This window comes from Sander vitreus, chromosome 20, assembly GCF_031162955.1.
Source record: "Sander vitreus isolate 19-12246 chromosome 20, sanVit1, whole genome shotgun sequence".
Classification (NCBI taxonomy): domain Eukaryota; kingdom Metazoa; phylum Chordata; class Actinopteri; order Perciformes; family Percidae; genus Sander; species Sander vitreus.
Window position 1 is genome coordinate 20,888,836 of NC_135874.1, and position 21,595 is coordinate 20,910,430.

The 21,595-nt window shown below is 41.1% G+C and overlaps 1 protein-coding gene across 4 annotated transcripts; it reads right to left on the bottom strand.

The window, feature by feature from the left end:
* Positions 1–1,891: 1,891 nt before the first annotated feature.
* Positions 1,892–18,269, bottom strand: c9orf72 (C9orf72-SMCR8 complex subunit). 4 transcript variants are annotated; one of them, XM_078277689.1, is made up of 10 exons: positions 18,097–18,269; positions 16,746–17,168; positions 14,538–14,633; positions 13,841–13,905; positions 12,195–12,267; positions 11,357–11,473; positions 10,035–10,270; positions 9,789–9,846; positions 7,392–7,501; positions 1,892–3,092 (listed from the first exon to the last, which is right to left on the bottom strand). In XM_078277689.1, exons 2-10 carry the CDS (start codon positions 17,034–17,036, stop codon positions 2,906–2,908), a joined length of 1,233 nt encoding a protein of 410 aa, XP_078133815.1. In that variant the 5' UTR covers positions 17,037–17,168; positions 18,097–18,269; the 3' UTR covers positions 1,892–2,905. The 4 variants fall into 4 exon arrangements, with proteins under 4 accessions (XP_078133815.1, XP_078133813.1, XP_078133816.1 ...); XM_078277687.1 differs by having other exon boundaries at positions 16,746–17,243; XM_078277690.1 differs by lacking the exon at positions 7,392–7,501 and having other exon boundaries at positions 16,746–17,243.
* Positions 18,270–21,595: the final 3,326 nt, after the last annotated feature.

Here is a 21,595-nt window from a genome sequence, read left to right on the forward strand (position 1 = left end):
CTACGGTTACTATAGAGGGATTGTATTGAAGTTTAAGGTCTATCTATAGTAATGGATATGTGAATGAATGTTATGTATTTATGCCTGATTTCATGTGGAAGTTGTTGATTGGTGCACAAAAAACAGTCAACGCCTACAAAAGATGGCTTCTCAGGATGTAACACCATTTGCCTGAAGATGGTCTACTACCGAAACGTTTACTATTAAACTTTATATATTTTTTGCAAGTTAGGCAGTGTGCGGGAGTTTTCTTTGCAACTTTTGACCTGCTTGTCCCCTTCCGACGCACCTGTCTCAGGTTGTAGATGTGCAAAGTATCTTTCTGTACTGATCAGTGATACTAATTAAAATGCTTGACTTAACACACATTAATCCTCTGACCTGCGAAAAGGGAAGAATACAGAGGTCATTTTGATTCCCTGCATTCAAAAACAACAATGTCACAGCACCAGAAACGGTTAAGGTTAAAACATCAACTTCTGTCTTATCTCTAAGAATTACCAGAACTCTAGGGTACTATTTAATGTAAGATGCTGTTGTCATGCCCTCCTCCAGTCACAATAAAGCCTCCCTGAAAAATACATAGAAGGCATTTTACTGAAAAGGTGCCAAACAACAGGCTTAAAGAGTTTCCCCTGCCATTCAAGCATTCCCCCTCAACACCAAGCTATTTTGGCAGTGGCTTTAAAAGAAACCATATCTCACATTAATTCTTTTTGCTGTCTTGTGAATGTTATTTCAACTAAATTTCTGAAGGAAATCCCTGATACTGTCGCTACAGTATTTAATAGCTCCTTCACTTTTGGCTCACTCCCCTCCTGTTTTAAATATGCATCAGTTCAAGGTCCTCTAGAGGACACCTAATTATAATTTTCTTGCTTGAGGCAATAGTTAGACTATGATCTTCAAGCTCCCTTTTTCATCCAGTGGTATAGAGAACAGCAGTTCCCTCACAGATATCATTTATGGATAACCACATCTCAGCAAATTTGCAGTCGGGTTGTGAAGGACTTCATGAACTGCCTCAGTTAAAGTTATTTCCAACTTACCAATAAATGAACATTATATTCTTTGAACATTTACTAGTCCGACCACCGGACACCAATGTTTTGTCATTTCAACTACTTTCCATCAATATGTCATGTACTGAATGTCTAAAAACTTTCTAAAGTAAACGGAAAAATGTAAAGTACATTTTGCACAATCAATTCCACTAACCTTGTCAAGTAGTCATCTTAGTTGTTGGCCAGGAAAAATGGAGCTTGCCAGTAGAAATGAGTGATGTTTGAGTTCTGTTCCATCAGCAGTACTGTAAAAGTTGGTGGTGATTCTAAAGAGGGCCCAGCCAGAGAGGGCGTACATACATCCGTTATAGGGGGCCAGGCATTCATGGTTCCCAGAAGATGAATCCTAGTAATGTTGGAAATCCATTGACTCTTGTGCCAATGGATTTCCGACATTTCTAACCCTCGAGTGTCACCATGAGGTGGAAATTTGTGGTTTTGAATGAAATGTCTCATCGGCTGGATTGTCATGAAATCTGGTACAGACATTCAAATCTCCCTCAGGATAAATTTTAATATCTTTGATGATCCTGACTTTTCCTCTAGCTGCATCATCAGGTCAAAACAAAAAACTTGTTTATTGGCAAATACCTGCAAAACTAATGACATTCCCATCAGCCTCAGCTTTGTGCTAATTCGCAAATGTTAGCATGCTAACACACTAAGCTAAGACGGTAAACATTATACCTTCTAAACTTTAGCATCATTTAGCTCAAAGCACTGCAGTATCTAAGGCCACACAGAGATGCTAGCATAGCTTTCAACTGTCCCTCTTGTCATCAGCACTAAAGCAAATAAACATCTGAGTAAATTGAAAACAGTGTAAATGACGTTATATTAAATTTGTTATTACAGTCTTTATTTATCACTCCTTCTGCACGAGTAGACAAAAGTAAAAGAAGCACAGTGATTAAATGTAGAACATGTCTGTCATTTGATGCATTTCTGATAAACATGGTTTGACTGTCTATGCAAGTGGGAGCAAATGTTCTGAATTCACAATGATATGTAAATGTAGGGAAAATGGAGAATGACACAACATTATCAACTCCACATATTACAATGTCAAAACAATTTGCATTTTTTGGAAGCAATACTCACAGCATATAAACTAGATAATTGATATGACTTGGCAAGACTACCAGTAAAGATGGAGAAAAAAAACAATGCAAATGCATTGCACGCACAGCTGGGTGAATGCATTTAATGACACTCACTGTCAGTTACACACACGCTGATCTGCTTCGTCTGCAGGGATTGTGATACGATTTCATTTGCGCCATAATAAGTCACAACCTTTTTGTAACGTCACTGAAGCTCATTAATTGAGTAAAAAAAAAAGTTCAAAAGGTTTGAGGTTAATGTATAACACAGGCAGTGAAGAAATTAATAACTAATGTTTTCATAAATATCATTTTAAATTAAATTGCAAAAATGTCCTGGTGGGCACCTGCGTCAATTTCCACACCATAAATTAAAACGGAAACTCTTAGCAGAAGGCGTAGAATACATGAATTATTCATCCCCCAGAGAATAACTTAAATCTTCAAAGAACATTAAACTCACATTATGCTTACAGTTGATCAAGGCAATATATCAAAACTTAATTCCAATGACTCATAACAGCAGTAACAATCTTTGAAATAATGCCTTGAATTGATCCAAGACACAAAAGGAAGGCAAAATGTTAGTTGTTTTCATATCAGAAAAGCAGAAACAAATACTCATAACGTTTGCCTCAAGAATATACGTGCATGCATTAATGTAACAATAAAACAAACCAAAGACAATACTGTTTCAATTAACCGTCCAACACATAAAGATGCAGGGGAAGAATAGAGTCAAAAGCTCATGAGCGCGTCTCGTTCTTGCATGCTGGTGTAGAACGGCTTGCCAAACACGAACGAGTGCAGTCCTGCCCTGAGCTTTTCAGCGAAGGCCATTACAATGTTCAGGTCTCCTTCCACCGTCAGATCTAGGTCCGTCTTTAAGTTGCGCAGCGATCGAAACGGCTTCTTCCCTTTTTGCCTGTGAAGAGAGAAGAGGAGAGACTTTGTAATGCAACCGTTAAACTACAGTACTCGGGTGGGTCAGAGGATTTGCATTAGCATCTAGTTGGGCTGCAGCTGTGCACAGGAATGCCATGCCACCATGAATGATGTATGCTGCTTCAGGATGGCAACTGAGCATAAACAATCTTGTCAAGGCACCTGTAAAATAGTATGCCCTTACACCTCGGGCTGTTAGCAGCACCATAAACAAGACCGCATTTATCCTTTCACACGAGCACACAAATAATGGCTTTGCTTGTGTAGTTAGTGTTGTCTGGGGAGTAAGATATGTTCAGGCATTTATGAATTCAAAAATCACATCTCTGGAAGCCATTTTAAACAGGAGGCAAAATGTAGTCAAAGTAATGCTTTGTAACCTCATGGTAAGGTTTCCTGTAATATTTAGTCAGGGGGAAAAAAATCAATTGAATATCTGAAAAATAAATTTATTTATAATTAAGCCTAACTTTCAACATCTACTCTTGGGTAATAACCTGTGTTTTATTTCGGAAGATTAGAGCTTCCACTTTCCCTGGAGACCTTTTAAATGAAATAGTTTTTGTAGCAGACTCTCTCAACCTGTATTTCTTGATTTTTTTGCCTCAAGGATGCAGCACAAGCTGTAAACACAACATTGACATATAGTTGATGTAGCTACCATGTTACACACTATTCCTGGCTGCTTACATACTTAAGCAGAGGAGCATTTGCTCAAGTGTCCTTAAATGTCTTTTGTAAACGAGAGAAAATCCAAATTATGTAAAAGTATAAAAAAAAAACAGGGAGGGACTGCTGTCCTAAAGAAGAGGTAAGGTCAGTCTACAGTTGGGGAGCCCAGATGGAGCGATGACCAGCTCGCCACAGGGTCTGTGGCATGGAAAACAAATCAAGGAAAGCTGAAAACATGGTGGGCTGCAGCGTCTTAGATTAACTGTTAATGCTTAAAGGGTAACTTCTGTATTTTTTCAACCTGCAACCCCATTTTCTTACGTTTGTGTGTCTAAGTGACTGATGGGAACAACAATTGTTTTGAAATTGGTCAAGTATTAAGTAAGAACGCTGCAGTCGGCCGTGGCGAAACAGGTATCGTAAATGGGCAATTGCGCACCTTCAAATTTAAATCCACTAAACGTGCTTGTTTGGCCATTGACATGCTCACATTATTATTCTGTCTGACAACATTATGGAAAGGATCCCTACAGAGGTCGACCTTTTTGTTAAAGAGTAAGATCCTTTTTTTGTTTAACATGAAACAGCCCCAAAATCGCTATCGCCAAACCCACCAGACTCCATTTAAATAAACAGTAACGGACACTTAGAATAACAATCTTAGCCCGTCAGTGGCAAAAACAAGGCTTTTAGTGGACGGAAATTGACGTTGCGCATTTGCCCTATAGGATTACATTGCAGCCCGGTATGTACGCTCAATACTGGACCAATTTCAAAGATTTTTCTTCACATGAGTCACTTAGACACCAATGTATGGGAAAACAGGGTCCATGTTGAAAAATACTGAAATTACCCTTTAGGAAGGCTGTTTTGAGAGCAGAGCCAGGTGGTGGTTACTGTAACCCTGATGGGACTAGAACGCGACTAGAGATACAATTATTTTTAGGAACTGAATAGTGCCTAGATAGGAGGATAATTCCACAGATTTAGAAGAGTGTAAAGCAGAGAAGAATTTCTTGTCAGTAATCAAATGATGATCATAAAAACATAATTTAGAGCTTTGATGAGCCTCTCAGATGTTAAGAGCCATGGTGACTGGGAAGGCCATGGCATGTGCTTTATGGACCTTTTTCACAGCGGACATTTTGACTTGTCATAGTAGGAAAAGCACAGCTGAAATTGATAACCTTAACGATGGCTTAATTCCATCAAGTGTCCCAGTAAGCTATTTCAGTGAGTCAACTTGCACAATACCAGGGCCTCTCCTAAGTGGAATGCAGCCATCATTAATGGTTTTGAATACACCTGTGCTTTTCCTACTATGACATGTCAACATGTCTGCCATGAAAAAGGTCTATATCGTTGTTTTGCTCGGCACATTATTCACCAAACGCGTGCCATGTAGATGGGAGGCCTGTCTTTCTGGGATGATGCTGGGGATTAATCACCCTGCGTAGGTCGACAACCAGCTGCCTCTTTCCAGTGTCTTCCCCAACACCAATCACCATCATAAACCAGTCCTGTGAGCATGGCTCACCATCAACCAGGATATATTTTGTTCATGTCGTTTAAGGTATCTCTTGGTATATACAAACTAGGGGCTGCAACTTACAAATCATACATATTATTGATTGATCTGTTGATATCGTTTTTTTTAGATAATCTGTTTAGTCTATAGAATGTCAGACAATTGTGAAAACTGCCCATCATTTCCAGAGCCCCAAGTAACATCTACAAAAGACGGAATATCAAAATTATTTAAATGTCTCCACTTGTTTCATCAGACAGAAACGTGCTAACCTCACCCCTGGATGTGTGTGATGTTTAACAATCAGACACAGCATGCATTATCATAGCTGCTATTCTGCTGTTACAGAGAAACAGACGGAGATCATGAATATAGATTGCCTGCTGCGATTTAAGTTAACATAACAAAATATGCAATTTCTAACATCTTTCCAGCCTCATAGAGTGGACAAATAGTTGTCAGCTCAGCAACACGGTTGGCTAGAAACATCCTTGCACACACTCATGTGTGGATACCATGCAAAATAAAAGGTATTCCATCAACTATGTTCTGGGAAGTTATATGGATCTACTGTGTCAAAACTAACATTAGAGGTCTTAAGGTGTGGACACACAAAAAAAAAGGCAGTCGGGCTGATCAATCTCCCCAAATTGGTCAAAAAAGTGCCTCGGAACACGCCAAAGCTAATCTGTACTGTCGCCCAAAAATGAAAACCGGCAGCTGATTGGACGAACGCGTCACGTGGGTCTTGTTTCTCCGGAAATTCAAAGACAGACTGTCATGGCGGCTTGTTCAGAATATGATCTCATATTGTACTAAAATTGTTCACCGAAACGTGTTTCTGAAAACATTTTAAGTGAGAAATAGGCCATGCAGTTGCTGAATCTGTCTCCATTTCAGATCGACAAAGGTCAGTTTAAAAGATTTGTCAGATTTTGAGAGACTCTAGTCACGCTCATTCCGCTCCCCGTTTCCGGGTTAGCACTCTACCAATCAGATTGGTCATTTGAGTCCAACTGCCGGCAGTGCCCGCCCCGACGATTCAACATGTGAAGTCGGCCAAAATGAAGGCCAACGGCCCCTCGGACGGATGACGGCACGGAACACACCGAACAGACTCGAGTCACTGACCTCGCCAGACTGTCCGACGGCCGATTATCGTCTCTGTGTGTCCATACCTTTAGAACTTGTCAATACAAATTCACAAGGTAAAATTCTTCCTATCAGGGCAGGGTGAATCATCATTGGAAGAATGAGAATGTAACCTTGCAGAATGTCTTTTTAGCCATTCACTATCCCCTGGCACGGGAAACCAACGGCATGTAGATATCATCGGACTGCATCAAAACACCCACAGCTGAAGTGTTTCGGTTACTGCATTAGTGTTTGCGATGAATCACAGTTATACTTGTCGGCTTGTTCAGAACAGGGTGAAGGATGACTCACCTGATCACATGAGTTTTTTTCTACTCCCCGTCTTTACACTACTTTTCTGCAAAAAGTAGCCTGCATGTTCCCGTAACTGCAGTATATATATATATATTCTACTCTCTCTTCTTCTCCTCTGCGTCCAAAACGCTGTTTTGGTTTAGAATTCTGATTCACGTGTTCCTCTCCTGCAGGCCCACTGTACACCTACTTAGGGGCGTTTGAGATCCTCACCCAGGACCACCAGATGTTTCTCAACTGGAGTCAACGTTGTCAGTTCCCTATCATTCCCGGTCATTTGTCCCTATGAGCCTGCCGTACCTTCACCCTTCACGAAACCCTGGAGATAAGATTACCAGATGCAGAGAAACACTGACATGACTATTTTGACTCCAAACTTGGGAAAGTGTGTTACATGAGGCCACAGGCTTAGGCTGGGTTTTGTGGTGATCGTTAGTGACCATCGGTGGCTGCAGTGCAAAGTCAAAGCAAAAACAATGGCAGACAAGCAAATTATCTGCTCTGGTATTTAGACCTTTTGATTTTTCTTTGTAGTTCTGTTGATCGGACGTGTGTGAGTGTTGGGGTCTATTGCCAAACAATAATCCTTTCTGGCATTTGGATTAAAGTCTTATTAATGACAGCTCTTACGTTTCGTCCTCGATGTACTTGAGCAGCGTGAGGGCCTTCCTGTGGAGCAGCAGCAGGAACTGGGCCAGATAGGTGCTCCGCAGGGACAGGCCTGGCTTCAGCATGAACACCTGGGTACGACACAGGATGTCAATTAGTAGTCCAGGCTACTGCTCTGCTGGAAAAGGCTGGAATTATCCACTCCCCCCCTTCTTTTGTGCTAACCTTGAGAGAGAAACATATTGCTGTCGTTGTGAGAAAAACTTGTAACCGCAACTCTGGGATCACTTTCATAGGAACGGATGATGGGTTGTGACCCATGGGAATAAAGTCTACCGTTTTGTGTCGGTTATGGGCTCTGGAGACTGTATCAGTGAGGAGGGAGAACATCATTCAAGTATTTGCTGCAGCCTGATACAAGGCCTGGTCTGTGTTCAATAGCATTGTGCCACAGACAAAATATGAAAATGAATCTGCCAATTTCAACTTCACAATATTATACACTGCAGTACAAAAAACGGTTAGTCTCAGACAGCAATAGGGAGCCAAAAACACAAATAAATGCCAAATTCACTTCTAGGTGATTTCACAGTCTTGCTTTTGCAGTGCTTAACCCCTCACAAGTATTAGCTGGTTGAATCGTCAAGCAAAGCTGACAAACGAGACTAATTAATTATTTGAAAGCAGAAACCCTCGTGGTTCTTTCTGATTAAACCATTCAAGAACTTAAAGGGATAGTTAGTATCCAACGTTAGTGTATTAGCTACAGTAGATGGCGGTCGGCACGCCTCCAGTTTGGTGAAGCAGACAAGAGTACCAACAAAGAAGCTAAGCAATGTACTGCTGTGGACAGGGGGGCAGCAGCAAAACATATTTTAGCCACCTAAAATAGGTATATTATATTCTATATTTAGAATATTTACAGCGCTTTACCTTTTTCACGCCTTACCACTGCTGCCTCAATTGGTTAGTTTGTGTTATTGTGTGACTTTGGGGAATCCAAACTCCAGACGCGCAATAACGCAAACAAACAAACTAACCGATCGAGGCAGCGGTAGACCAGCAACTCCCGTGTTCTGCCAGGTAAAATGACTGTTTTTGTCAAAGGAGTCTGGTGGCTTTGAAGAGAACATAGATGCATATAACGGCTTAAGTTCCCCATCGAAAAGGGCTGTCTGAAAGCAATGTAAAGCGGTAAAAATATTCTAAATATAGCGCACACTTAAAGGTACACTGTGTAGTGTTTTAAGTATTTTATTAGCTAAATTAAATGTCTTCATTCATAAATATGTCCTCCTTGATGTAAAATTACCTCTGCCAATGTTCTGACTTATCCTCGTAAGAGAAGAATTTCTTATCTGTATTTACATTGGACGGGCAAGTCCAAGGAGGCTTCCATGTTGTTTTCAAAATGGCGGACATTTTGAAAAACTATAATCGCTGAGAAGGACATAAAGCACTAGCCTACCTGTCTAGCTAAGCCACAACGCGTTTTCGTTCAGAGCCAGCGTCACGTGACTGAAACCAGCTGAAAACGGAGAAGGAGATCAGCGAGAGGCTTGTCACTGCCCCCGGCAAATTTGAAAGCCTGCACTGCACTTTAGTTCATAATGGAGGATCATAACTTATGCCGAGCCACAGGAGAAGGAATCCTCGTCGCCAAAAATGTGAAAATTGGAAGACATGTTGTCATAGCTTCTTGGTACATAACGGCTACCGTAGTTGCAACACGCATTTGAAAGAGCGAGGCGATAGAGAGCACTATTCGTTTGAATGCAAAATACAATTTCACCGCTAGATGGGAGACATTCCTACACAGTGTACCTTTAAACTTAAACTGATCATTATTTTCTTTAGGTGGCTGAAATACTGTCCGTTTTGCTGCTGACCCCGTCTACAGCAGTACATTGCTTAGCTAGGTGTCGGTACTTCGGTCTGCTTCTCCAAACTGGGGACGTGCCGACCGCCATCTACTGTAGCGAACACACTGAATATGGATAAGTAACTCATGCAACCCCACTTCAAAATATATTATAACTATTCATTTAATATCACTGCAACAACATGTTGTAACAGAAATGTATACAAAACAGATGGTTGCTGTTATATTATCTATTCTGTTCATATTTTTGTCAATATTCTGCAGGGTTTACTTTTTCTTTTCTTCTGACTCGGTTGGGAGTGTTCTCCATTTATTTATTCTTTTTATTTTTTGGAAATTTTCCTCGAGACCGCAGAGGGTGGGGGGCGGGAGAGGGTTTTTGTTCTTGTTCAATTTGTGTTCATTTGTTCTATGCACCACTTGACATTACCTGGCACGTATTGTGGAATTTGTTTTGTATGTCTGTATGATAAATGGTGCTAAAAAAAAAAAAGAATAAAAAATTGATCCCCCAAAAAGTGTTGCTATAGTCTTACCTCATCTATAAAGGACTTCACCAAAGTGTCTTTATGCATGACGTCTTGAAATATATTCCTAAGAAAAAAGGCATTGGGGTTATGATATGACATTAGCATTTATTTTTTTTTTTCTTCATTTGAGAGGAATTGATTTTTTAAACAGAGTTAAACAAAAGGTGCAAATAAAATAGTGAATTCAAAATACAGAACTATAACTGTCTTGTAACCCACGAACACAACATATACTATGCGTGCATGGCTTACAGGTCAGGTGTGAAGGTTTCGTCAGTGTGAATGACCATGTCAGGGGGTATGTCGTCCTCGCTGTCCGTCTTCCAGAGAGCGCTTAGCTCGGACCGCATGTAGCGCCGCTGGTTGTACGTGTGCTCGTGGCACGGCGGCATCTGCTTGACTGTGTTGATGTCGACATCGATGTGCGTGGTCGGGTAAGGGGAGTAGAGCACCTGGCGGAAGGGCAGGACGAAGCTGCCTGTGGAGTCCTGGGAATTAAAAGGAAAACCCATATTTAATACCTGTCGACCTGTGATGTGTTAAGAGCATGGTTATATTATTCTGCTTCGGAAATCTGTTTCCTCCCACCACATGCTGTCCCAATTTCAAGAGCAGACACTATGTTTCTTTAAGAGGAAACAACAACAACACTAGGAAGCTCCTTCAATTTCCTTTCGTTGTGGTCGTTTTCTCCCTGGGCCAGTTTCACCTGCGCTACATTGCATTTTATGTGGGAAATCTATAAGAAATGTGTAGCATACTATTTATGACCGAACTAACAAGCACCACCAGGTTTTTTTTTTTAGCTGCCTCTTTTGCCGTTCTTTTCTCTGCTCTTGTTGACACAACAAGCCACCTGCCTGTGTTACACTAAGCGCCATTGCCTCGTAAAACAGCAGGAAATAATACGGCAACTTCTCCAAAAACCTTAAACTTGGCTGACTTTCACAAAACCCTCAGTTCTGCACATGACACCAAGTAATTGTAATGCAGAAAACTGTGAGTAGAATACATTAAGAACTAAACTAAACATTTGCAACGCATGAAGCTATGGCAATATCCTTATTTGCACATTAGGGGTGGCAGTAGCTTAGTCAGTAGGGATTTTAGGTGCCAGTTCACCTCCTGGGCACTGCCAAGGTGCTCTTGAGCAAGGCAAGGCAACCCCCCCCAACTGCTCGGGGCGCCTTTCCATGGGGAGCTCCCTCACTCTGACATCTCTCCATTAGTGCATGTGTGGTACTGAGCATGTGTGTGTAATTCAGGCATGTGTGTAATAACAACGGAGTGAAAACACTGCAATTTCCCCCTTGTAGGATTAAAAAAGTATACATTAAGTATACATTAGAGTTGGACGATTCAAAATAGAAACCATATGAAGACCGCACAAAGCCGCATGTATTTAAACAGACCATGCATCGCAAATAATCTCATTGCAACCATTTTTTATTGTCAGACAAAAGAAATTGGGTTAGAACAACAGATCGGCGAACATCAAACAAGCAGGCAGAAAACAACAATAAGCAGGCTTCAAGTCACATTGTGCTGTATAATAAGAGCAAACTGTTGACTACCTTGAGCAGACCCTGAACAAACAGGCCCGTGTCGTATTTGAAAGAAGAGTCGGCCTTGCAGAGGCGAGAGCACTTCCTCTCAGCCGGGGTGAGGAAGAGGCAGAGAGTCCGTACAATCTGTGAAAAAATCAACCAGAAAAGCCTTCAGGAAATATCAGGGTTTGACTGTGACATGGTGTATTCATTTGCTAATTTAGGTGAAGGAGAACAGCTCAAACTTGACATCATTGCATCACTAGAAGGGGTGTGAAAACATATCCAACCATGCTGGATTAGGTTTCCTCTTTTTAAAAATGGACATAAAAAAAAATAAATGGCCTTTTGTTTTTTTTCCCCCCTTGATTAGAAAAGTGGTGGATTTCTGCACAGTCAGCACAAAACGTATGCATGGAGCTACATCTCAGCACAAAACAATTACTAAAACCACATTTTGGTTATGGACCTTAATCTGGCACTCGGCTTGCGGCTTGTTGTTAGATACAAATAAAAGTCTTGATTAAATTGGTGCTCAGCTCAGAACTCAAGGTTGGTATTCATTGCAAAACAGCTTATGGTGTGCAATATCAGTTTTCTCTCTCGGTAAGCACGGCCAACTTTTGTTCACTTAATTCCAATATTTTGCCCATTTGGAATAGCTGATATGCTTTTCTCATCTCATCATCTTTATGGAAACAGTCACAGCAGGTTCTGTGCTGCCAAAGCCAACACAGACATTCAAAATCTGAGTATATCAGAGGCTTGTTAAACCCAGACAACAGCACAACACAACAACACATTTTAAATGATGTAGATGCTTTGCAAATGTGGCTGTGTGCAGCCAGTAATTCGGTAAATTTACCTTATTTACTTTTTCTGGGTTGCTTCCAACAACTATGGAACAGCCGCAAGTCTGCAGATGAGAGCTGATGGCCCTGAACCACACAGACAAAGACATGCAAATTAGAGCCAATTAGCTTCATCGGCATTGCTCTAATCATCAATGACAGCTTTCAGGAATAAGGACTGAGGCAGAGAAACTGGGTCCGAAAAACACTGAAGAGGCTTTACATAGAGAATTAAGATGGTAACTGGCTCTGGGCGAGTGGAGAGTTAGCCTAGTAGGGTTGGGTACCTTTCGCATCTGAACCATACCACTACTGGTACCTGAAATCTTGTTCCCGGTACCCAACGGTACTTTTTTTCTGTACTTTCCCAACCTATTTACTTGTTTTATTTATTTAGAATATTTTACACTGACAGAATTTAACGGCCCCTCGGACGGACGACGGCACGGAACACACCGAACAGACTCGAGTCACTGACCTCGCCAGACTGTCCGATGGCGAATGTCAACAGCTCCGCGACCGCTTTCGCCTCTCCATTAATATCATATCACAGTGAATGGTGTTTGCGTGAAGTTTTGAAAAACTGTAACCACACTTGAAACCACTTTAAAAATCGGCATTGCGTGGCTCACTGCAATTTCAACAAAACCGCAGTTTGCTCGAGTTTACTCCGTCCGCACCTCTGTGTGTGTGTGTGTGTGTGTGTGTGTGTGTGTGTGTGTCGGACCTCTGCTCTCTGTCAATATGCAGAGAGGACAGATAAGCTTGCGCTTACTCTCAGGTACCGAAATTTGGCACCGTTTGATTTTAGGTGAACCAATACTCGGTAGTACCGACGTGATTCGGTCGGTACCGGTAAAAGTACAGGGTTCGGTATCCAACCCTATAGCTTAGTAATCATTCAATTTAGGGATAGACCGATATCGGTATGAATTAAAAAGCGCCCTACTTTGGCTCCGCTACAGCTCTGTGTCTGTCCCTCCACTTCGGTTTCACTCCCCACTGAGTCTGACTTAATGTCCCGCCTACAACACTATCTGACTCTCTCTTACTGGGTATTATGTTGGTCTAATTTATTAAATACTTGCTCAAAGCTTTGTGTTAGAGTTTGTAACATTCCAAATATCGGTTATCGGTTTCATTAAATACTAACAATCGGTATCGGCCTTGAAAAAACAGTATCCGTTTGATCCCTAATTAAATTGACCTTTTTTCTCATGTAGTTTGGTTCATATTCTGACCTTTTGAATCTATTCTTTAGGTATTTAATAGTCCATTTCACACCGTAATTAATCATTTGTTAGTCACAAAAAAAGGGAACTATTTTGCCTGATTAGTTATAAACTTAATTGCCTCAAACACACAACTACTCTTCATCAGCTATAACCATCCTTTTAATAAATAAATTCCAGTGTGCAGATGCTTAGTCATCACCACAGGATCCTGAGCTAATCCTGTTCAACTTTGAGCAATTGGGAACTTTATTGCTGGAATGGACTTTCTGGACTCTCAACACCAACAACGATTTAGCGTCCGTCCTTTCTCTGGAGGAAACGTCTGCTACGTGGAGGAGCCATTACTCATCGTTGGAAGGTTGATGGGTGTTAAATGGGCATTGTTCATCATCTGTCTCCATTTGCCTGTACGGGAGAGTGCTTACTTGTGGAGGAAATCCTCGTGGCAGCTGTCCCCGATGTCATCATCATTTAGCACGGTGTCTTTTATCTACTCAGCGGGAGTGAAACAAATGAGTCATTTTTAAAATTGGTCTGAACAAAGACTAAAGTGCTGATGACCACATTTGCAGGCACCACAATGAAAATAAAATGCAAACAACCACCATCGTTTAACAATGCAGAAAACAGCAAGAAAGATTCCAGGGAGCTTCTTTGTGCTGCTTCTTTTTTCTTTTTTCCCGCATTTGCATATTAGAAGGGAGCAAATGTGCTGAATCGCACTGGGTGGTAATCTAGGCACAGAACCTGGATAATTCAAACCTCATGAAAAATGAAAACAAACAATCTGAACCAGTGAAATAATGAAACAACTGTAACTTATCAAAGTTGGGGACACAGGTTTTTTTTCCCCTTTAAAAAGTCATGTGTGATTGTATTCAATAAAAGATATCCACATCACTGAAACCATGCTGCTTGGATGATAAGCGATTAACTCTGCCATCGACAAGAAAGTTATTCACAAATCTATCGTGTTTTTTTCAAAACTTGACAGTCCTGTCGCCGTCGTGTGAAACATGAGCCAAATCATTACGGTGTCCAATTCTTCTGCCGTTTTATTGTTCAGTTTTCGAGTAAGACAGGTAATGTGTGTGCGTGTATGAGTATGTGTGTGCTGCTCACATCTATATCTTCTGGCACACTGTGTGTCTTCATAGAGGCCAACAGCTCCATGATAGGGACAATCTCCAAGCTCAGCACCGAGATGATGTTGTAGCCCTAAAGTTGGAAGGAAAGTGGAAACAGTTAACTCAAGCACTGCACAAATACTAAGCTGGGCGACTGACTGACGACATTCATTTTTTGGGCCGGCGGCTAAGATTTCTGGCTTTCAAATGGCATGTTTTGCATTTTCATGTATTTTACTCAATTCACAATACGGGGGTTACAAGCGGTTGGTGTAAAGACACAAGCTGTGAAAGCCTCAATCTTTTTTTTCAAGATTATTTTTTCGGCATTTTAGGCCTTTATTTATATAGGACAGCTTATACTTGAAAGGGGGGAGAGAGAGAGAGAGAGAGAGAGAGAGAGAGAGAGAGAGAGAGAGAGAGAATGACATGCAGCAAAGGGTCTGCGGGTCGGAGTCGAACCCGCGGCCACTGCGTCGAGGAGTAAACCTCTACTTATGGGCGCCCGCTCTACAAGGTGAGCTGCACAGGCACCTGGAAGCCTCAATCTTAAACTGAAAAAAAACCTAATAAATGAGTGTTGTTGCTACTGGATGTTGCATGCTGGATAGACAAAACATAAAAGCCATTAGAGATGGACTGCTAAAATCGGCTTTGGTAGATATACATAGTTTTACATGGTTTGTCTTCCAGAGAGCACCGACAAGTTTATTTTTCAACTGTAAAATGTCCCGTTATATATATATATATATATATATATCGGTCACACTTTGTTTAAAAAAAAAATGTAAAGGGCTCTATTTTTGTCTGGGCAAGAAAATAACTATATTGATTTTAACTCTCATATTTGGACATTAGTATTGGAACTTTGCTTTGACGTAAATTAGCAACTATTATAAACGCTCCTAAAATTCCACATCATGTAAGGTGAAAGGACAGTTAGGGCTGGGTATTGTTCCAAATGTTTCAATACACACAGCTGGGCAAGAATTTTACCTTAATATAATACAACGTAAAATCTTGGCGATTTTTTTATTTTTTATTATTTCAAATAGAGATGTTCCGATACCGATACCAGTATCGGCTCCGATACTGCCTAAAACGCTGGTATTGGTATCGGGAAGTACTGGAGTTTATACACCGATCCGATACCACGTAATAAAGCCCTAAAGAAAATCTACGTTAAAGTAGTTTATGTTGTTTTTCCGTTATAACGGACTGTCAAACTGGATAATAAAAGAAGGTTCTGGGGCGTTCATTGTTCATGTTTCACAAAGAGTTTAACCTGAGCCAGACTGACAACAAAGATAGAAATAATATCACATCCATACAGGGATAGTAGTATACAGCTGTTAAAACATAATAAAATATATGACACACTGGTATCGGATCGGTACTCGGTATCGGCCGATACGCAAGTTCAGGTATCGGAAAGCAAAAAATGGTATTGGACCATCTCGAATTTCAAATCGAAATATCTGATCAAGGTATAAGAACTAACAAGATTATTATTCTCACCAGACATTCAAAGCCAACTGTACATGACACGTAATGGTCCAGATACATACAGGAACATGCTGGTCAGTGCTGAGGATCAAAATCGAGCTCTAAAGCCGTCAGGCAGTATTGGTCAGCGGTGAGGACTCCGATATATATGTTTTCAAAGAAATACAAGATGACTAACAGAGCACAAAAAAAGGCCGAACTGCGCGTGTATCAGGCAAAAATAAAAAACCTACTAAAATATGTATTATGTCAGGGGAAACACCATACAAAAGGTAAAACTAACAAACAGGGATGTGATGAACACATATACATTGATATTCTACTGGGTGCCATTCAACCTAGTAGACCCACTTTTACAGCAGTGTCTGCAAACGTGATGTATTTTTAGTGTTGTGCGTCACATTATTTTGTCTACCCCTATTATTACCTCTCGTCACTAGCTTCCTCTGTAGGAGCTCTCAGACATAATTAGCTGGTTTAGTCCTCTGTGTTGGGAGACTGCAACTTTATTATTCTGCCAATGTTGCTGCAATCCCAGTTGAGTAAAACAGAGGTAATATATGACTTAATGCCCATTTAAAAACTAAGCATAGAACAGGTTGTAAAGTAGGTTTATGGGTATAAAGGGTAATAATTTGCCTACTCATGTGTCCAATACTGAGAAGTCAAGGGATCAGCAAGAATAGCAGGGTACTACCTTCTGCATCCAAATGCGTCCCTTGCGGATGACATGCTTCAGTCTCTCCACGCAGATGGCATGCAGAGGCAGATAGAAGGCCAGCTCTGTCTGAGGTAGGATAATGGACAAGGCGCACGTGTTCTTGTCCCCCTTCAGCTCGCCATCGAAGATGAGAGACACAATGATGACGCCCTTTTCTGCCAGGACGAAGAACTTCACATCTACAGCGCCACACTCAGCACTACGCAGAATCTCCCCATTGAGTGTATGATTGGCCAGAAATGTGACCTCTCCATCGCTGAGGAACATCAGTTGGTCTCCCTTTGGTGTCCAGATGTGGCGCACCCGTGGACCCAGGATGTTGTCCCAGTAGGCGAAGGTGGCAGCCAGCAGCGGGCATTCTCCCTCTACTGCTACCTCAGACTTCGCCACAGCCGGTGACTGGGGTGGACAGCCAGATGACATTAGAGAGGATTGGAAATGTCTTCCCAAGTGTCAGAGTGAATTATAATAAACCTACATCATAAACACAGGAAACAACAGTCACCAATCCTTGGTAAAAAAAAATTGAATTGAAAATGTAATTTCAAAAGGTTCCAAAGCAATCCATCTGATATTTCACTTGTAATTGCACAATGATCAGAAATACCTATTTTCAGCTCACATTGTACAATAAATCTAATAAACCTAAAGCATTAAGTGGAAATGAAAGTGATCACTTAGGATGTTGTTTAAGTCAGCTGATACTGCTTAGACCAAGCCAAAAGCAACTTCTCTTTTTCCGACAATATACTCCTTTCAAAAGAAGTGACAATGTCATGCTTTATTCATTTTTGGCCAAACTATCTGTAAAAGGGCTTATCCAATTTACCCATTCCAGTCTTTATGGTCTTCTGTGGAATTCCGCATTCATAATTAATATACTTATACTTCATTTTAGTAAAATTTGTCTTTTCACTTTTCACTATATGCTAGCTATCTACGTTAGCTAGGTATTAAATAACGTTTGGTGTTAACAGACCTGGAGATTTGAGGGACAGAGCAGACATATCTTCATGTATAACGCTAGCTAGCTAAATAAGAAATACAACTGCTACTTATTATTACTGATTATATGTATGCCGAATTAAGCAACTACAGTTCATTTAAAGGGTTGTAGTAATTGTGTTGCTAAGCAGCTCCGTACATCCTCAAGTAACTATCTATCTTAATGACAGAATCGGTAAGCAGTAAGGACCCAAATAACTTAAGTGTTTAACCGGTCAATATTGTGTAGCAGGATAACACAGGGTTGTGAAACCAGCCTTGCTAACTAACGTTAGCCAAACTAACACTGACAACGCACAGGAATTACATCGCAATGACTTACTTGTTCGGCTTTTTGGTGCTTATTAATCGCCACGCCGCAGCATTTCTATAAGAAGAGTTTCTTACAAGTCATCGTTAAAAAAAAAAAAAATTCTGTTATTGCCAATGTAACACTTAAATGCCGACTAGCCAGCTACAGTGTTTTTGTCTTCAACACACTTCCTAGTACGTCAGCCCTACGTCAACCATTGATAGAGATGCACAGCGTCCTCTAGCGAACGAGGCGTGGCAGTGGGCAGTGAGTCATGATGTCACTTTTATTCCAGGCGGCCACCTGCAGAAAATTAGTTAATTAACGTTAGGCTTAAGTTCCTTTACATGGAGCCTGGTCATACGAATGGATGTATTTGCTGCCTTTTAATTTCATCCTCTGAGGGTACTGAGTCAAATGAATAGCAACACACTTAAGTCCTATATACCCCCCCCCCACCCACCCACCCTCTTCAATCTACCACTGTAAATTACATTAACGACATCTCCCATAAGTAGCCTCCCTGCTGCAGACCGCCTCCAGGGGAACCTCCACTGTATCAACAGGTGTCAATGTGACTGTGTTATTTTCATTGAGGAGATACATGTGATCATTTCAAATGTACAGGAATGTATTGAAACGCCCCTAGTTCTCCTTTACCTTAAAGAAAATAAGGAATCACCCTCTTTCACACATCCACAGAAAACAGCATGTACAAAATAGATATGGGTGAAAGTGTGTGCAACACAAAGCAGTTATCCAGTTAGCCCCTCCCATCACAGAAAGGTTGACTTAGGCTACTGTCGGACCACATATACACACAAGAGTTATATATTGATCTACACACTGTATACACACTTGAGATTACACCTAATTCACAATGTTATTCCTAATGGTCTCAGTGAGACACTAATGGGATGGCTGACGCTGTTGGCTCTAAATGGCTCATCAGAGCGAATGCAAACATCAATAATAACAAGCCCTAATCGTGTAACACATTTACACAGAGAGTTGAAAATTGTATTCTCAGTTCTAAGACACTTTTGAGGGTGTTCTGTCATTTTCGGAAAAAATATGCTTGTTCGCTTTCTTGCCTGGCAAGCTCACAATGTTGACAAGATTTTACAAAGTCCCTCCTGGCCAAGAAATAGTCCGACACATAACCCTCTGTAAAAAAACACAAATTGATCTAAATTGTTGCACACATTAACCAAACAAGATGTTGCGTGATAGTTAGTGAGATTTACTGGTGCTGGTATGCAGACCTTCGGACACAGCCAGGCTAGCTGTTTCCCCTGTTGTCAGTCTTTATGTTAAGCTAAGCTTACAAGCTGCTGGTTGTAGCTTCATATTTAACGGACAGATATGATAGTGGTTCCAATCTTCTCATCCAACTCTCTGCAAGAAAGAGAAAAAGGCAATTGTACTGTCCTTCAGCTTAACTAATTACATCCAGACAGCAGTTAAAAGGGAGTGTTGTTGTCCCTCAATATTTACGAACTTGCTCTAAATAATACTGAATATTCTTTGACAGATTCACATTATTTCTATCATACCATTCTTTGTTCATTTCCCTCTATCCTTTCCAAATGCTTACATTATTCCTTTTTATTTTGTGGAAGTCATTTCCCAACATTTTCTGTGTCCTATCAAAGATTTGCACCATTGCCTGCCTATCCATCTATTTTTATGAGCCACATGAAGAACGAGACACTTAGTCCTCTTATTTCTACAGAGCTTAGCAACAGCAAACTTTGCCAATGTGGGCGCCCGGATAGCTCCGTTAGTAGAGCGGGCGCCCATATATAGGGGTTTGCTCCTCGATGCAGCGGGCCCGGGTTTGACTCTACCCTGCGGTTCTTTGCTGCATGTCATACCCCCCTCTCTCTCCCGTTTCATGTCTTCTGATGTCCTGTCAAAATAAAGGCTGAAAGTGCCCCCAAAAAAAGTATAGGGTCTTTGTTTTAAACTACAGTCACGCCAGATTAAAAAGACTTTAATGTACCTCATCAACTTGCTTTACATTAAAGTGCCTCAAGATCGTTTCCCTTCGTGTTATAATTATTTTCATCTTCAAAAGCACCGTCAGGTTTCTGGATCTCAAGTCATGAGAAATTGATTGAGTGCTTGGCTCTTTCCAATTCTCACACATGCCATTTTGAGAACAATTACCTCCGTTGTTTGGGTCAAGGACAATATACAAATACATATACATTCTTTCTTTATATTTTGGGTAAATCCTACCTTATTGCCACTTGCCAGCCACCTGCTGTGTGCTGGTATGACGGTGTAACATGATGATAGGGTGGCAGAAATACATTACATATTAGATTTACCTATTTAGGCACTTTGCGGCTGCAGACCACAGAAAAGATGCAATCAGACTCTCTAACCACCTACAGTCTGAACAGACCCGAACCATAACCAACTTACTGGCAGCGTTAGCCGGTGTAATGGTGTTACTTTGTTCCTTGCAGGTTTTCTCACACCAGGACCAATGCCTGGATAATCATGTATGTCGCCCACAATATCTGTGTCTCTAAGTATCTCTTTTGGAGGTCTGTTACTTCCCCCTGCTTCAGTAAGCTGGAAATTTGGATTTTCATCATTACACTAAATATTAGATGTACAAAAATAACTCTGCCTACTAATATACTGCGATATTGTGCTTGGAAGGTGGGATATAGCCATTTCTTCTTACATTCTTACATTGCTGTTGTTAAAGGAATATGCTTATAGGAATGCTTTCTTGCCCAGAGTTAAATGAGAACATGGATACCACTCTCATATTTGTTCAAAAAATATGAAGCTGGAAATGGGGAAACAGCCAGTCTGTTCAAGGGTTAAAAAAAGAAAATCCACCTACCAGCACCTTGGGATTTCGTGAGCTGTGGCGACCTTTCAACCAGACTTGGCTGGATCCTGGAGTGCCAAAGCCATTCAAACGAGTGACTCTTTTTCTTTGTTGTAGTTAAAGGAATAGAACATGCATTCTGATTTATGATGAATCATGCACAAGTTATAGGAGCTAAACAGAAACTGCCCTCCTTGCTGTCACTGAGCAGCTTCACATTGCTAGAGCAGCCTCTCTCTCCTCCGTTGTCATCCTTCTGGACCTTTCTGCTGCCTTTGACACAGTGAACCATCAGGTCCTCATTTCAACACTCCAGGATCTGGGTGTCTCAGGCTCTGCGCTCTCTTTGCTCACATCTTACCTGACAAACCGAACCTACCGGGTAACTTGGAGAGGATCTACCTCAGAACCTTGCCCACTCAAAACTGGGGTTCCTCAGGGATCAGTCCTGGGTCCCCTCCTCTTCTCTCTGTACACCAACTCTCTCGGGTCTGTCATTCAGTCGCACGGCTTTTCTTATCACAGCTATGCAGATGACACCAAACTAATTCTCACCTTTCCGGAGTCTGAAACTCAGGTAGCAGCACGTACCTCGGCCTGTCTGACTGACATTTCTTCTTGGATGTCCACACACCATCTGAAACTCAACCTTGATAAGACTGAGCTCATTTTCCT

Excerpts from the sequence above, each read along its gene's own strand:
- c9orf72 (XM_078277687.1), bottom strand. The coding sequence starts at position 17,192 with ATGTCATCTGGCTGTCCACCCCAGTCACCGGCTGTGGCGAAGTCTGAG. Across the intron at positions 12,268-13,840 it reads CACGAGGATTTCCTCCACAA|GGCCATCAGCTCTCATCTGC; the intron begins GTAAGCACTCTC and ends TGTGTGGTTCAG. Across the intron at positions 7,502-9,788 it reads TGAAGTCCTTTATAGATGAG|GTGTTCATGCTGAAGCCAGG; the intron begins GTAAGACTATAG and ends TGTCGTACCCAG.